The following is a 17,299-nucleotide window of genomic DNA, read 5'->3' as shown; positions in this document are numbered from 1 at the left end:
ACTAGCTCTGATCCGGATTCTGGGTCACGTCAAGCCCTCTTTGGGCTTATCCAGCTTGATATCCAGCCTAAACTGATGCATGTTTGCTCAGAAATACATACATGAGTTCAGTGGGAATTACTCTCGAGTAAAACTGTACAAGACCACAGCCTCAAACTTATAGTGTGATCTTAAACCTGCTTGTTCAGATATCCTACTGAGTGAAATAGGATGTAGTCCCCAGTCAAATGAGTGTTAGGACTGCAGCTTTAGCTTATTTTGATTAGATTATACGAAAACCCACTCAAGGATTTAAATGGCATGAGCTTATTTAGCCTTTATATCGCTTTGCTTCCTAGTGCACACCTCTGATCTCTTGCCCGAGGCCAGTCAAACATCAACCATATCACCAAGATGCCCTTCCAGATGAGACTTTTATTGTGCAATTGCCCTGTCCAGATGTTGTCTTTCACTTGTAACTTTCCCGTATTTTCCCCACTTTTTCCATATTTTTTGTTTCTACAAAAAAATCCACTAATGAGAAAAAAGGCAGAATAACCATTCAAAGAGCAATTCAAAAAACAATTCAGAACAATTTCTTTGATATCTGCCAGAAATAAACAACGTTTTCAAAGATGAGTTTCATCAGTTCTGCTGACAGTGGTCAAATTCAAGTGTTAATAGCTCAAAAAGCCTAATCATTTTCTGAAACCTCAATTAATTTCAGTTGTTTCATGAAACTAAAAAAGGGTTAGCTAACTATTTTGCCCATCCAATGGATAATTCATAATTTTGCTTGCAAAAGGGACTGATGCTCAGAATTCTTACGTAGCATCACTTTTACAGACTGTAAAATGTGCTTTCTCACAGAGCATCACGCCAGAAGCCTTGGTAGGCAAGGGCAAACTTTAGTACAATCAAACCCAGCAACTCAAACAAGTAAACTGGGCTGTGCCACACATAGGAAACAGAAAAGAAAAATAATTAAATGTTAAAACGTACATATATGGCTACTTCTAATGTAATTTACTGGACTCATGGAGAAACGTTTGAAAGCAAACGTATCAGTGCCGCCACATGGAAACAGGAAATGAAGACTGCAATACTTCCGGGAGAGGATCATGAATTGTATTCTGCTGAGCTCCGATACACATGCAGATTAATAATCCTAGTGCAGGCTTCCCCAACTTGATGCCCTTCAGATGTGTTGGGCTACTACTCCCAAAATCAATGCTGCCTGGGAGATGCTGGGAGTTTGGAATCTGTCTGGAGGGCATCAAGTTGGCAAAGGCTGTCCTCATGGTTTCCTTGAAGATAGAAGAGTCTGACACTTTGAGAAGCCGATGTCACCCCTCTGCAGAGGAAGAGCACTTCTGCAGGAAATGCATCACTCACAAAACTTTCATTAGAACATTTTTGCAATAAAGCTACTTTTCCTTCACCTTGGGATTCATCTCTGGAGGTAAATAATGGGCCAATTCATTGCATCACTTTTCTGCAAGTCAAGTGACACCTGCACCATCTTTCTGTCTATCATGCAAACCGAAGGAGTAGCAAAAGCTGATGAGCATCGGTGATGCAGTCCGCATATGGGAAGGAGCAAAGTTAGTGCAGGAATCCTGCTTCACATGCCAGCATTGTACAGCCTTTATACAAATCTATGGTGCGACCACACTTAGAGTACTGTGTGCTGTTCTGGTCACCACACTTAAAATATATATTATAGAGCTGGAAAAAAAGTACAGAAAAGGGCAACTAAAAAGATCAAGGGGCTGGAGCATCTCTCCTATGAGAGAAGGTAGCAAAAGCTGGGATTGTTTAGCTTGGTAAAAAGGCTAAGGAGTGTTAGAGGTGTACAAAATTTATGCATGGAGTGGAGAATGTGGATAGGGCGACATTTTTCTCCTACTCCCATAATACTAGAACCCATGGTCATCCCATGAAGCTGATTAGTGGAAGATTCAGGACAGATAAAAGGAAGTACTTCTTCACATAGTGCATAAACTATGGAATTCAAGGTATAGTGATGGCCACCAAATTGGATGGCTTTAAAAGGGGGTTGGATAAATTCCTGGAGTAGAAGGCCAGCAATGGCTACTATTGTATCAGAGGCAGTAAGCCTATATACACCAGTTGCTGGTGAACACAGGTGGGAGGGTGCTATTGCACTGTGTCCTGCTTGTGGGTCCCTGGTTGACAGCTGGCTGGCCACTGTGTGAACAGAATGCTGGACTAGTCTGATCCAGCATGGCCTTCTTATGATCTTATGTACCCCGGTCAGGCATTACCTCCTTACTTCTGGTTTCCTGGTATGGTATTGAATGTTGACTAAGGAAAGCTGTTCCCATATCTTTCAATTGCACTGAACCTTAACATTTACTGAATAGTTATTAGGTGCTAATGGTTGGTAATATCATTGATAAATACTACTCCTCTGTTGTTTTTATACTGTTTATGTTTTTGATGGTTTTAAATTTTGTATACTTTTTAATGTTCACTGTTTTTAACTTTTGTAAACCGCCCAGAGAGCTTTAGCTATGGGGCGGTATATAAATGTAATCAATTAATCAATCAATCATATCAGATGTCTTTAGCTATATACAACAAGGCCTAAATCAAAGAATGCTCCTCCATCACGTATGATCTGACACATGGGAAGTTGCCACTGCCAATACACTACTTTTAAATATACATGTTCTGTGAATAAATAAGAGGGCCTTAATTTTTAAGACCTTCAGTCTCACATCACATGCTTTTTCCAACACTATCTTCAAGAGAGAACACTTGTCAATTTGAATACATTTGCCACCTGAATTGTTGACTCAAGTCATTATCTCTTGCATTGATCCAAATTTACTTAGCAGCAGTAGTGTGGAGCAGTTTATAACAATGAATGCAAAACATAAATCTTTAGAAATACCGTAACTAAATTAAGTTTGAGGGTACTTGCTAAGATTTAAATCCACATTCAGAACCGATGGGATACCTTGGAGTTTATATTGTCACAGAGGGCCGGTGCTACCATAGAGGCCACTCAGGCGGCCGCCTAGAGCGCCAAGCTAAGAGGGGCGCCGGGCACAGCGCAGCACTCATGCGCGTTGGCTGTGAGCTGGGCTGGCCCGAGGATTCAGCTGGGCCTGGGCAGGCGAGATGGCTCCCCGCGCCCGTCCAGCTGAAGTGAAGCCAGGGATGCTGGGGTGGGGTGGCTCCACCTTCGGACTTCCACAACGTGCCCGGAACACACACACACACACACACACACACACACACAATGTATGGGTGAATGGGATGCATGGGGTCTTTGAGTGAATGCATGTGTTCATTCATGTGTTTGTTTGGAGTGAGTAATGCTGAGTGTGTGTGTGTGTGTGTGCGCGCGCGTGTGAGTTGGGGAAGATGATTTGGAGGTGATATTCCTATTAAATAACGCATTTTAGACCCATAGACGTTCCTTTCCTATTTGTTTGCTATAATTGGCACGACGTATTTCTTGCACTTTAAAATGTAGCAGTTTCAAGTTTTGTGCTTCTTATTTTTTCCAGGAAACATCTGTTCTTAAAAATCAAAGTTGGCATTTTTTTGTGGGGGGTGGGGTAAAATAGCTCACCTTGCCTAGGGCGCAAAAGAGTCCGGTACCGGCCCTGTTGTCACACAACTACTGTGGATGCATACCGTTCTGCCGACCTAAGCTGGATTCAAGGAAAAGGACCTAGATGGCAGGCCAGCACTGCAACTTTCTTCTCCTGCTTCCAGCCATGTCCCAGTGGCAAGCAAGAGGTACAGACACAGTTTAAGGATAAGACTCCAGGGTGTATTAGGAGAGCTACAAAGGTCCAGTGTGGATGGAAATCATGTTTGTTTGCCAGCCTATCACCACTATGTGTATCTCTTTCCCCACCTACTTCATGGCTCCTAGTTCTACACACACACCCCAAATCCCTGCATGTCAAGAGAAGGATGCTGATATCTGCCGCTTGCTATTGTTAGCTTATATAGACTGTGTTGTTCTAAAAGGCAGAATCTTCATGTCAGCCCAGAGGACTCAATTAAGAGCACCAGATAAGACACATCTATGAGCTGACAAGAGTATTACACCTCGTCAGAAGAAGTGAGGAAACTAATTTCACAAATACAGGTGGCTGCTTTAAAATTAGCGCTTCTAGAGGTTAAAGAAAGAATGAGTGTGATAGTTAATACACAAATGTGCTAGTGCTTGTGGGTAAACCATGTTCAACACTCTTGTACACAGAATACCTGAACTTTAAAAAACACATAGATCTTGTTAGCACATGGTATGGGTTGTTGAATTCTGGGTTTTGTGATGTGTGAATACAGCCACACTAATAAACCATGGTTCATTAACCATGAACAACCCAGAAAAAGAACCCATGGTTTGTTGTTGGATTGTGAACTCTGGATTGTTTAAACCATGGGTTGTAATATGGGTTGTTCATTATGGGTTATTTTCACTAGGCTACAGAGGCAGCAGGCAAGAGTGGTTAAAAAAAATTAAGCCACTCTACATGCCACTACTACAGCACCACAAAGGAGACAGGAAGCAAACAACCCAGGGACTGCGAAAACAGGACAAATCCTGGGTAGAGCAATAAATCAACTGCCTCTTAAAGGTTTTGTTAGGAAACATCCTTCTGGACATATGAGTACTTAAGAATAGTTGGATCACTAAGTTTCTCTATGCCTGCTTCTCCCCAACCTTTTTTTTTTTTTTTTACTGTCACCATTGAAAGAACGTGGCCACCAAGGTTACCAGTAGCTCTTCTTCATGGATCTACTGAAGAATGCAAGTCATGAACAAGAATGAGAAGATGACATGTGGGAACAGGATCTGTTCCTTCTGCATCCTAATCAGGAAATCTGGACAAGAGCTCTGTCACCTGAAAGTTGCTTTGTTTGATGAATAAGGGCAATACAGCATTTGTATGCAATGGAACACTAATCTGATTGGAACTCCAGGGAGTGGGAGTGGGGGATAAGAAACCAGATTTGGAAAAGACAAGGAATAAGAAAGCAGTAACCTGGAATAGGAAAAAGACACGGAAAGGATTAAGTAACACAAACACTTTTCCATGCTAAATGGTCTTGTACTTAAAACTGTTTTCTTGGTTGAGATTTCATTACACGAACATATTCCATTACATATTCCATCCCAAAATCAGCCTTTCCCCAACCTGGTGTCCTCCAGATGCCTTGAAGTCATTTCCCATCATTGTCCATCTGGAGGGCACCAAGTTGGGGAGATCTACATGGGTAATACTTGAGAAGACCACCCTTACAAACAATCATTAGTAGTGCTAAGATCTTAGGTTTAACTAATTCATATCTTTAGTTATTTAGAATGAAATGGGATATATGCATTTAGTACAAGTGAACACATGCACCTGTTTCCAGATGGAAAGGAAAATAATATATATATATATATATATATATATATATATATATATATATATATGTCTTGGAGACACTTGACTTCCACATCTAGGGCACGATTTTGCTTTTCTAGCTTAACCCATCTGCACACATCCACACACATCCAAAGGGACCAGGAAATATGGCCCAGTCCTGATGTAACACTAAACTATGTTCTCTGCCCTTCTGATCAGGTCAGAGGAGGAGATCAAAAGCATCCCCCTTTTAAACTAATCTCAGCTCTCCATTATATACTCAGAGGAACTTCAGTTAGTTCAAACCAAGATTAGTAAATAAAACAAGATCATAAACTAACCATGGTTTAAACTTTAAAGTAATCAGAGTTGCCCCAAGTTTGGATATAATTGTGGCTAGTTTACAAGCAAAACTGAATGCTTCTGTTATCCTTCTCACAGTCCATAACAACTCACCAGGCTAAGCCCCAGTCTCAGAACTCAAAATGCCCAATTTCGGCTTCAGCATCCCTGACACAAGTTTAGTTAATCTGGACTTAAATGTTTAATTAATCTGGTTTTTATTTTATTTTTTTTAAAAAATGTTCATGTCTTGAAAATGTGACCGTTTCAAGTCTCAATTATGCCCACCCAAGACATTTATGGAATTCAGAAAATGACCAAGCATGTGTATGGTAATTGGCCGGAGAATTGCACTCAAAGAGTTCTTATCAACGATTCCTCATCAAACTGGAGAGAGATATTAACTGGGGTGCCATAGGATTCCGTCCTGGGCCCTGCACTCATCAACATTTTCATTAATAACTCTCAGGAAGAGGTGGGGTAAATGCTTGTCAAATTTGCAGAAGACACAAAATTGGATGGGATAGTTCTAGGCACCACATTTTAAGAAGAATTAAGATAGATTGGAATGAGTTCAGAGAAAGGCAACAAAGATGATCAAGGGACTAGAAACAAAGTCCCACAAGGAAAGATTGAAGGAACTAGGTATGTTTAGCCTTCAGAAGAGAAGACTGAGGAGGGATATGGTAGCACTGTTCAAATGTATAAAGGGCTGTCACACAGAAGAGGGCTACAACCTATTCTCTGTCATCCAAGACTGTAGGATATGAAATAATTGGCTTAATTAGACAAATTTCTGTTGAACATCAGAAAAAACGTCCTAATGGTCAGAATAGAACCATCTGCCTAGGGAGGTGGTGAGTTTTCTGTTGCTGGAGGTATTCAAGCAAAGACTAGACAGCAATCTTGCCAGTGATGCTTTAGGCTAGATTTCTGCACTGGACTGGACTCAATGGCCTAAATGACCCCTCTTCCAACTCCTTAATCCTATGATCCTAAGTGCTACTAGATGAGCCTTTTTCTACCTGATGCTCTCCAGATATGTTGCGATTACAACTCACAGCACCCCCAGATAGTCATGCTAGGTGGGGATGCTGCGAGTTGTAGTCCAACACACCTGGAGAGCACCAGGCTGAGGAAGGCTGCTATAGATTATTTTCTGGCTCTGCTCATGCAGATGTTGTACCAGGGAGAGAGTTCAAAGGGCCAAATTTCATGCCTATGGATCATAACTGCCACATAAGTAATTGCCTGCAGCTGCCAAATCACCCTCACAATCACTCAACATAATCTTATACATCATATGTCTCAATGAAGGCAATCCACATATTCAACTGCGAGCCATCAAGTACTATACAAGTATGTGTGAATCACCCTAAGTCATCTTGGAATTACAACAGAGCTTACTGGAAGATTCCTCCTTCAGGAACAAACACTACCCTGGCTAGGACAAATTATGAAAAATTGCAAACAGAAAACATTACCTCAGGTAACAGTTCACTAACTAACAGTTATCTAACTATTAGCAAGGTGGCTCCCTACAATATCTCTGAATATTTATCTTTAAGGGCTTCCTAATAGCATACACACTAATAAACACGTATCTCTATTGAACTGCTTATTCACACAGAATGTACACTGCACAATTGTTACACAAAAGATATGACCAACGAGCTGTAAAAACATGGAGGTTCCACCTTTTCCTCCAATATAGGAAGCACAAAATATCCAGCTGCATAGTAGTGCATAGAAAGTAGGTAGAAGGCATTCGGAAAGGGCTTAGTCTATGTAGCTGCTCAGGTTTTATGTGAGGTTTTGATACCTGTGCAAAACTGGAAGGCCTTTTTTTGTATAACTGTCAGGTTCTTGCGGGTCCACAGTGAACAGTCTGAAAACACCAGATATAGGCAAGAGTGAAACTGCTTAGCAATCTGGATGGGAAGCGACTGGGAGCCCAAAGTAAAATCAGCAGATACATATCATAAATACACTTTAAAACAACACCAGGAACTTGTTAATTTGTGAGATTCTCACTCAAGAAGAAGGTATGCCTTGTTACCAGAGATGAGATGAGGGCCCTGTTTTCACTCTACCATAATCCTAACTAGTATAATGTGCCACAAGAACAAAACAAGAACTACAAATATGCACAAAGCCAATAACTCAAGCACATGATCTCATCAATAGACTACACATCATATCAAGTCACAAAATGTACAACATGCATATATGTAACACTTAATCAAGGAATTAAGCATTTGTAGAATGGGTACACTTTTCTGGCCTGTCTTTACCAGAAGGCTAGCAAAATGTACCCATTTTACAGATGGAGTACACTAGTGAAATCTAATTTTCTTAATATTTCTATTGTTTCTTGTTAATCTTAACACAAGTAAAAAAGTTAAACACTGAGACCTGAAGATAAAAATAGCCGGGTACGCTGGCCCTCCCCTTTAAAATAACTAGATAGTACTTGGTGTCTGGCTGCCCCTGCCACCATATTCCCTACCTGCCACTTGTTAGACTAGGAAACACTTTCTTAGAAGAAAAAGAAATGTCTCTGAAAGAATTGTCTTTCTTCCAAACCAAGTACCATGATGTCCCATCAGATTCTTGTATTGGAGTCTACCTTTCCCCAAGTGTCAGCAACTGGCTTAAAATGAGCATGTGAAACTGCTCATTTAAAACCTCAAAAGACTTCTGAACATTTATGGCAACTATGAACAACTGATACCCACTTTGGGCTTCCTTCTATCCAAGAAGAAAGTTTGGATTAATCTAGAAATAACGAGCAAGGGAAAACCCGGTGCAGACAACCATTTCAACTTCTTATAAATCCTTACTATACACTTCATTTAATAGCACAACACAGGACTGGCGCTAAACTTGATCGCCCTGGTTTTAAAAGGCCTACTGCAGTATAATTTGACTGTACTAGTCCTGATCCAGTTCGATACACTCATTTTACAATGTGCTAGTCGTAGCAACAGGACAGGGTCTTTAACTATGGATCTGCCTATTACAGACAAGAGAGCAAATACAGAACGCCTCCTTATGCTTTTCATACATTCACTGCCAGCTGAGCATTTAAGCTAAGCAGCTTGGATTCCTATCATCCAGAATTGTTCACAGCCTCTTTCTAAACTCATTCTGGGTGAGACATGTGAATGTATTTGGACTTCAAAAATGCCTACTTCCCCACAATTACCTTCTGCTGTGAAACCCCCACAGATCACTATCACCATGACAGAGGTCTCAACTTTTACTAATTGAAAGCTGTGTGTTCATTTAATCTTAGGTTACACGTTCTTCTGTATTATTATGAATCACCTCAATTGTGGTTTTCTATCCCCACCTCGAAGTGAATGGTAACACTTAAATTTGGACCTGTACCATCCTATTAATAAAAGGAGGGAGGCAGGTTTATGTAGTCTCAATCACATTATTCCAACTAATGTTCCATTGAACAGGTCTCTGTTATCATGTTGGTACTTTTTAAGCAATTATAGTATAATCCTATATACACCACGGGGGTGGGGTGGGGAGTGATAAGGTATGCTTGTGTGGCAGGAGGAGATGGATGATAATATGGTCCAGTTCAGAAGACACCTTAAACCATGGCTTTAACCACGGTGAATAAAGCAAAAGGCCTTATTCACAGTGGTTAAGCCGTGGTTTAAGGTGTCTTCCGAACAGGCCCTATATAACATTTATCAGTTTCAAGCATCCTGCTTGGAATCCTCCATGTCTTGGTGTAGAACTCTTTGCCAGACATCTACATATCAGAATGAAATGCTCCCCAGTGATAGTAGAGGAGATCACACAGCCTCCTCCTGCCATTTTTGAACTTCTGCCACCCAAGCATTGCTATCCAAGATGCACTCTGCTGCAGTGGCCTGATGTAGATGGAGATCACATCGATTGCAAAGAAAGAAATGAAAATACTAATCAAACATTTCAAACATTAACAAAACGTTTCACTCAGTGACATGGGCACGAGGAAGGGGAATGTGGCATAACAACACTCACTTTACTGGCAATATCCAATAGTTAGTTGCCTGTAACACTTGTGTAAGCTACACCCTGTGTGGCATTTACAATAGCCATGAAAGAGCTATCTGGAAGAAAAACAGGCTACAAAATATAGCATATCCAGTGCCTGCGAAAAGTAGACAGTGCTATTGTTAGGGAATATATCATATTTGTGAATAAGCAACAGGCAACAGTTGTGCATTTTAAACCCATTACACAGATCTCCTTTTCAATGGTAAAATCAAATTATAAACTGTTATCTTTATTTAGCAATGCTTTTAGCAATTGCTTTTCAGGTGCTTTACAACTACCGTTTCCTATTCATACACACCATGATCATGAACAACGGGCCATTATTCCTTCTGGGTTAGATCCAGACTTAGTCATATTTAGGGGAGACCTATTGAAATCAATGGGAATTGTGACCCACAGAAATCAATGGTTATTACATTAGTCATGACTAATTTAATTTCTACCGATTTCAGTGGGTCTGCTTTAAGTATCACAAAGTTTGGTTCCAACTCTCTGTAGTTCAAGCAAGGACATGAGATGGAAAGCGTGGTATTAAGTCTTAGGCCATCCATAAAGTGCGAATCTCAAGTATCCTCAACTCAAGTCCAGGCACTTCACCCACTGGGTTGTACTACCAAGCAGTTTGGCCATCTTAACTTACTCTTCTTCTTAAGGTGCCTTTTCCTATCGGGGGTTAACTATCATTATAGCTATTTTTGTTTTTGACGCTGCTCCTCTAAATAATTGTATAGAAATACAGTTCACTTATAAGTTAACTTATAAATAGTTTAAGGAATTACCTGCAGAATGCAGAAATATCAGTTAAAAACACACACAAGTTTTCAAAACTAATCTCAAGAGGCATTATTTTAAAAAATGTCATCAAGCTTTCCCCCCCTCCCCTTATCTTTTTTTAAGAAGAGGAATGTGGATTAGTTCATCCAAAGATATCAAATTCTTTCCCTTCTGAATTATATTAACCATAAAGATAAATTATTAGCATTTGAGTCAATATGTAGATATGCTACTCTTTGCAGCTAGAGCCTGAGGAGAATCACAGTAACAGAGAGGAACAAAGACTAATCTGAAGAGATATATAGGATTTTAACCATCCTCATGTGGATAGCGCATCGCTGGCCATATACGTCTGCATTGACGCATACACTATTTTATGTTATAATCTGTGTATCTTATGCTTTGGCCATAAAGCCTTATGTAACACATTCCTGTTTAATATGGAACAGCGTGTACATTGTTATGCCAATCTAAGCAGTTTTCTTTTCGCCCAGGGAAAATATTACCCCTTGAGGATTGTTTTAAATCACCGAAGGGAAGAAAATAAAATCACACGAGAGCAAGAACTACAAGGTTTCTAAACTCAAACAGCATGTTTTTTTCAGTCCATATTCAAATGGTTTCAGACTGGCACATGCTTTAGGTTTCCTAATGACCAATTCTGGCAAAATATAAATGGCTTCTGTGAGCAGGATGGCTATCCTGCCTTGGGGCAGTACAGGTCCATTAAGGAATAACATCTCCTAAATAATAAAAAAAGACAAGATCAGCAAACCCTTACACCTCAGCCTCTGTAACCAGCATGTTAAAAGCATACACACTGCCATTGCGATTCCGTAAGGTTGTATTACAGCAACCACTTGTACTGCTTCTTTGTTCAGGAAAATCAAATGCATCTGCACTGATCATTTACCGAGGCAGCGTCTTAAAACACACACACAAACACACACCACAGGCTAAGGACTTCCACGGCTCCCAAAAGACACAAACCATGAAGTCCAGTATTATGAGCATCCCCCCTCCCCTCGGGTGAAGAACATGATATGCACGACAGTTATAAAGCACGAAACATTCATACAGCCTGCCAGGAGGAGAGAAGTGCAGGATGTCATCGGCAAATTACAGCACACAAAACGTTTCCCAGCTTTTGTCAGGAACGCTGGTATCTTTTCTTTCTTCTTCTTCTTCTCTCTTTTATTGCTGGACAAGGAATTATATAACCGAGATTAGTTCAGGTGCCTCCAGACTATATCTATCACATCACCAGCCAGCCTACAAAACAAAGCCTGTTCCTCTAGCGTCCCTGTCTTCCGCATACTTTGCCAATTTGAGGAAGGAGGAAAGAACCCCGCAAAAGGGTGGGCTGTTAAATACACAAGCAAGCCAGCAAGGAAAACAAAATAAAATCCGCTTACCGCCTCAGAGTCTTCAAATCCATGCAGGTACAAATTGTCATACATGGAGGTCCGATAATCCAAAGCACCCCTTCTCAAGGCAAAAGTGAAATCCCTACCAAAGCCACAGCTAGGATTTAAAATGCAGGGGAAGGCCTAGACCGAGCGGCTCAGCCTGCCTTGTCAATTTTTTTTCCTGTGGATTTCCCCCCAGCCAAGATGCTCTTCATTCACATCATAGGAGGAAAGGTTATCCCTAGAGGCAACCCAGATCTGGCATTTTATCTGCCTCACAAACACAGAGCATGAAAGCAAAACCGTTTTCCCCAACCAAGGACTGATGACAGAGTCAGGAAACAGACCGGTGATTGGCTGGGCTGCTATGCCTCAGTCAACTCGCAGAGCATTCTCTTTGATAGTGGATGACGAACAGGAGGGATTGTGCGTTTGTAACAAGCATGTCCCTGATGATGATTTCTTCCCTTCAGCCAATAATAATAATAATAATAATAATAATAATAATAATAATAAGCTCGACATCATTAAAAAAAACTGAGGTGGGGATGGATACGTGGACAGATTAAACTACCAAATGCACCCTGTGGAGTAGGGGAGAAAATGGTTTTTTTTCCCAAACTCCAGTAATCAATTTGCCACTGCATTTTTAGTAAACATCCGCACTTTAAGGTAAACCGCAATGTAAATCAAAGGAAAGCAATCAATCATTTCATACTGGGTTTTATACAGAAGCAAGAGGGCAACATGGAAACAGAAGGAGAGCTCTGCTAATTTACAATGTTTTCATTAGCCATGTTTAAGGAAGGAATGTAGGAGATTTAACTACCACTACCATAAGATTAAGAGAAATTAGCTCATTTACTTTTTCAATTTAGTTTCTCTGCCAAGTTTGAATAGTGTGAGCAGTATCTCATTCAAGAGGCCCTTTCGTGGGATGCAAATCACACTTTAAAATGTGTTATTGCAGACAAAACTGTTGAAAAATGTTTATCCCATAACAGAATTATGTACTGATTTGAGCCCAAATTTGCTCACTCTTCAGAAAAAAATATTAACATAAGCCATTTAGATTGACCCAGTTCATGTGTCACACCAAACTTGCAATCCTAGCTTAATAACCCAGGATATGCACAAGTGCAACGCACCTGCACAGAGTCCATTCACTCCTGCTTTTTCCCTCCCTTTGAAACAAGTAGGGGGAAAAACCCACCAGAATTCAGTGATTCAATGTTACAGGTGAACTGGGAATTATAGTTGCACTTCCAAACGAGCTAGGGTTCCTAAGTTAACTTAAATCCCTGGTTTAAAGCTGGTTTTCAATCCTGGCTTGTTTGGAATTGCTAAACCATGGTTCCCAGTTTGCACATAACCAGCAACTATGTTTAAGTGTTGGATCCTGGCTTGTTTCCTGCCCACAGAAAGGGAGCAGCAAAGTAGGAGCTAACAGGTTGCATGCATCTGTACACCACTCATGCTTATCTTGGTTTTCCATTACATGTGAACATGACCGCTCTGTTCCAGGTCAAAATGTAAACCTCTGTTCTCTTTCTCATCAGAATAATCACCAGTTACCCAGTGCACACTGCAAGCATCTCAGAAATACAAACTAGTGACCAGAAATGGATATACATTTTGCCAATGAGTAAACTATATGCATGATTTCTATACCATAAATTTGGGCTGAAACTGAAGGTATTATTGGTATGAAACAGTCTGGATTCAGACATAAATCACTGTATAGTTTTAGCTCATTGTGCAGAAAATATCCCAAACCTTCCAAGGAGAGATTTTGTTCATCTCATTGATCTTAAATTTGTATTGGATTCTATCTCTAAGGTGGGACTTTGGGAAAAGTTGTCTCAAATCTCAATTAATAAAAAGTTCCCATTTCTCACAAGAGCTCCATATTCAAATGCAATTAGGGTACATTATGGAACTCAAGCCTTTTATCTAACTCAATTTCAATAACTAAAGAGGTTCATCAAGGGTGATCCATTAAATATTAAAACAATTTAGTGTCCTGTTGTATGGCTGGTGAACTTAATCCTCCTATATTGGCACCTGTTAAGATACCAATTCTTCTTTACGCATACAGTGCAGTACTGTTATGAATGTATGGTAGGGCTGAGGCATCCCCATAATATGTTTTCTTCTTTATTGTCAAAAAATAAATAAATTAACCATCAACTACAATAAAATGAAAAAAAAATGTATTTTCCAAAAGGCGGGGGGGGGGGGGGTCTTAAGTAGGTATCCCAGAGCAAGTGATGAGAGTTAAGTACCTTGGCGTCATATTTCAATCTTCCTTACCTTGGTGGGCTCATAAGCTTTTTGCTTTACATGCATCCAACAGTGTCAAAGCTATTGTCAGATTTTATTTTACAGAAGGGGAGAAGTTTTATCTTTTGGCCTTTCAGGCTTTTTAAGCTAAATCCCTGGCACCACCTTTGTTTGGAGTGTAGGTGTGGATTGTAGGGGTGAATTCTAAACATCATGTGTTTCTGTCAAGTTGTTATTGTTTTGCATAAAACGTTTGGTGTGACCAGCTGTGTGGCACTGGCCACACTTAGGATAGAAGCTCGTTCTATTTTAGAGAAGGCTTGGCTTTTGGGCTGGAACTTATTCCCTGAGATTTTTAAAAAATTTTGAGGTTTTTATGTCTAATTTATATATACATATATATGGGTCAGTATCCAATTAGACACTAGCATAAGCATAAATTACACTATACTAGCATGAAGGACCACTAATGCAACACCAATAGCTATAGGTAATGGAATTTCCTGGACCTCCCCTCCACAAACTGACACTACTGGTGTTGTGCTAGAGGTCCCTTACATTAGTTTAGTGTAATTTATGCAAGCACTAATGTCTAACTGAATACTACCCTTAGTATGTGAAGATTACTATAGGAGTGATTGGAAAACAAATGTATTTATGGCCATATTTTACAGTTTTTCCTTGGGCTACAACAAGGTGAAATTAGTTTTATCCCGACAGGTAAAAGATTATCCAGTGTTCAGGATTGTCTGGACAGCACCCATGGACAGAGGAGGCTCTCCTCTTCATAAAGTTGCGCTCCATGTCTAGATGGCAATGAGAGTGATGATGGAGTGGGGGGCAGGGCTAGAGCTCTCTCCCTCTTCATGTGTTTAATCAACACAAACAGGGAATGCCTGAATAGGGCTTCAATGGCATTCCATCTGGGAATTCTCTATGTATGGTAATGAAGAGTTAGAAACTCTATTACATGTGTTACCCCTGTGCATGTATGGTAATGAAGAATTAGAAAGCATATTACATGTGTTACTATTGTGAAATCTTTATAGAGATAAAAGAAACAGATTTGTCCTCCAATTGCCTCCTTCCCAGGAAGATCTTTGGAATGGTATACAACTTCCTGATCACGGATACACACTCTCAACATAACTGATCCAATTGAAAAGCCTGTAGTACAAGCTACCAAGATTCGTAATCAACTTCTGTGGGATTATTAAAGGACACTAGTTGTTTTAATTTTGTCTTAATCTTGTTTAAATGTTTTAATAATGAAACATGTACTTTCAGCAGGCCTCTTTGTCCTTATAGTGTATGAAATTAAATATTTCTGTGTGTGGTGTGTGTTTAATTTTAAGTTCTGTGGACTATTAATAAACTTGATACTGATAATGGGACAGGGCTGGCATAAGATATTTTGCTGCCTGAAATACAGCAGCAAACGGTGTGTGTCCCCCCATCCACCCAAGCCAAGGTGCCTAGGACCCAAATCCAGCCAGGATTTTTTGGCACGTGAGACAGAAAATCCCGCAAGCACTTCTCCTCATCCCTGACAGTAAACTACGAATTAAATAATTAGTTACTTGCTGCTTTTTCATGATTCCACAAATATCATTAATCGTGTCAAACACAGGAGCTGGTTAAACACCGAAGAAAAACTGGAGGGTTACAACATCATCTAAAGAACCCATAAACAACCATGAGTATGGAAGGACAAGCACACAATAAATGCCTCATGTATAAAAGCTCTAAGTGTGTTTGAGCTTGCAGCCTCTCACTTCTGAAGGCCTGGAGATTGAAAATGTGGTTTTAAAAAGTTAAGGCATACATCACTACTTGTTATTATAGAATAGAAAGTGGTATAGTAGTAAAGGCTCACAATGTTGCATTGTAAAGTATTGTCAAAAAGGAAGTAATTCTTTGGGACATATGCCTCGCAGCCCATTTTTACAGGAGTTATAAACAAAGATGGTATATTCCTTTGGGGAATATATACATGACCAAGTAATACAGCTGTTACTAAACAGTGTATAAATGTTATTATGAATTTGTGCACAGAGTAGAGCTTTTACAGGACGCAACAGAAGGAGGAGGAATCGATTCCACCACCAGTGGCTATTCTGCTGACAGGGGACACCATTGGATACAACCCAATCGATTGGGGGAGTTGTAATTACCCCTGTGTATACCCCTAGTAGTGTGTGTGTGTGTGTGTGTGTGTGTGTGTGTGTGTGTAGCGGACAGGATGTGGGGAGAGGAAATACCACTAATGTCATTTTTCTCTGAATGACATTAGTTATACACTATACTTTACTCTGTTCTACGTAATACCACCAAACACAAGGTACAGGTATTGGTAACCATGACAGTCACATTACTTAAAGACAGTCATCTTTAAGTAATGCAATAAATATTCCTTGGCAGAAAGTTCAGCATTAGGGATTAAAAATGGATCTCAGGATCTCTCCACAAAAGAGGGATTAACTTGAGCCGGAAAATGTAGGCTTGTTCGCTCAAAACACTTAAAAGACACATTAAAAAACCTCCGCAGAAGAAACAAAAGAGTGATGTGAGCAAATGATGGTTCCGCCTGGGATACAGTTCCCAACTACAAACCAATAAAACCTTCAACAGCATTTCTGAAAACAAAGTTAGTGTGTGTGTGTGTGTGTGTGTGTGTGTGTATATATATATATATATATATATATATATATATATATATGAATATGAAAATTGAACTTTTCTCCTTGGCATACATAAATTCAAATATCTTTGTGGAAATCAAAATACAACCCCTTTTTATCTTCGAGAGCCTGTCTGGTGTAGTGGTGAGAGTTTTGGACTGGGACTAGGGAGAACCAGGTTCAAATTGTCACTCGGTCATGGAAGCTCACTGGATGACTTTGAGCCAGTCACTGAGTTTCAGCCTACCCTACCTCACAGGGTTGTTGCAAGAATAAAGTGAAAAAGAGGATTATTTAACTGCCTGCGGCTCCTTGGAAGAAAAGGAGGGATATAAATGTAACAAATAAATAATAGTATAGTGGG

At 40.0% G+C, this 17,299-nt stretch overlaps 1 protein-coding gene and 1 long non-coding RNA gene across 4 annotated transcripts in view; both read right to left on the bottom strand.

Annotated features, from left to right (window-relative positions):
• Positions 1–17,299, bottom strand: part of LOC134392314 (uncharacterized) — a 401,291-nt gene that overhangs the window by 130,093 nt on the left and 253,899 nt on the right. The gene's annotated exons all lie outside the window — the stretch shown is intronic.
• The window catches only part of CACNB4 (calcium voltage-gated channel auxiliary subunit beta 4), a 165,204-nt gene that overhangs the window by 91,901 nt on the left and 56,004 nt on the right, over positions 1–17,299 (bottom strand). For 2 of the 3 annotated variants that reach the window (XR_010025040.1, XM_063116542.1), the window contains exon 1: positions 11,978–12,137. The exons of the other annotated variant lie outside the window; for it this stretch is intronic. Coding sequence is in view for 1 of the 2 variants with exons in the window: in XM_063116542.1 (XP_062972612.1) it covers positions 11,978–12,022 (45 nt within the window). In the remaining variant the exon portion in view is untranslated. Of the gene's footprint in view, positions 1–11,977; positions 12,138–17,299 lie in introns of those variants that run through there. 3 annotated transcript variants of the gene reach the window in all.

Source organism: Elgaria multicarinata, chromosome 2, assembly GCF_023053635.1.
Source record: "Elgaria multicarinata webbii isolate HBS135686 ecotype San Diego chromosome 2, rElgMul1.1.pri, whole genome shotgun sequence".
NCBI lineage: Eukaryota > Metazoa > Chordata > Lepidosauria > Squamata > Anguidae > Elgaria > Elgaria multicarinata.
Note: the sequence above shows the minus strand (reverse complement) of the source record. Positions and strands in the feature narration are given on the sequence as shown.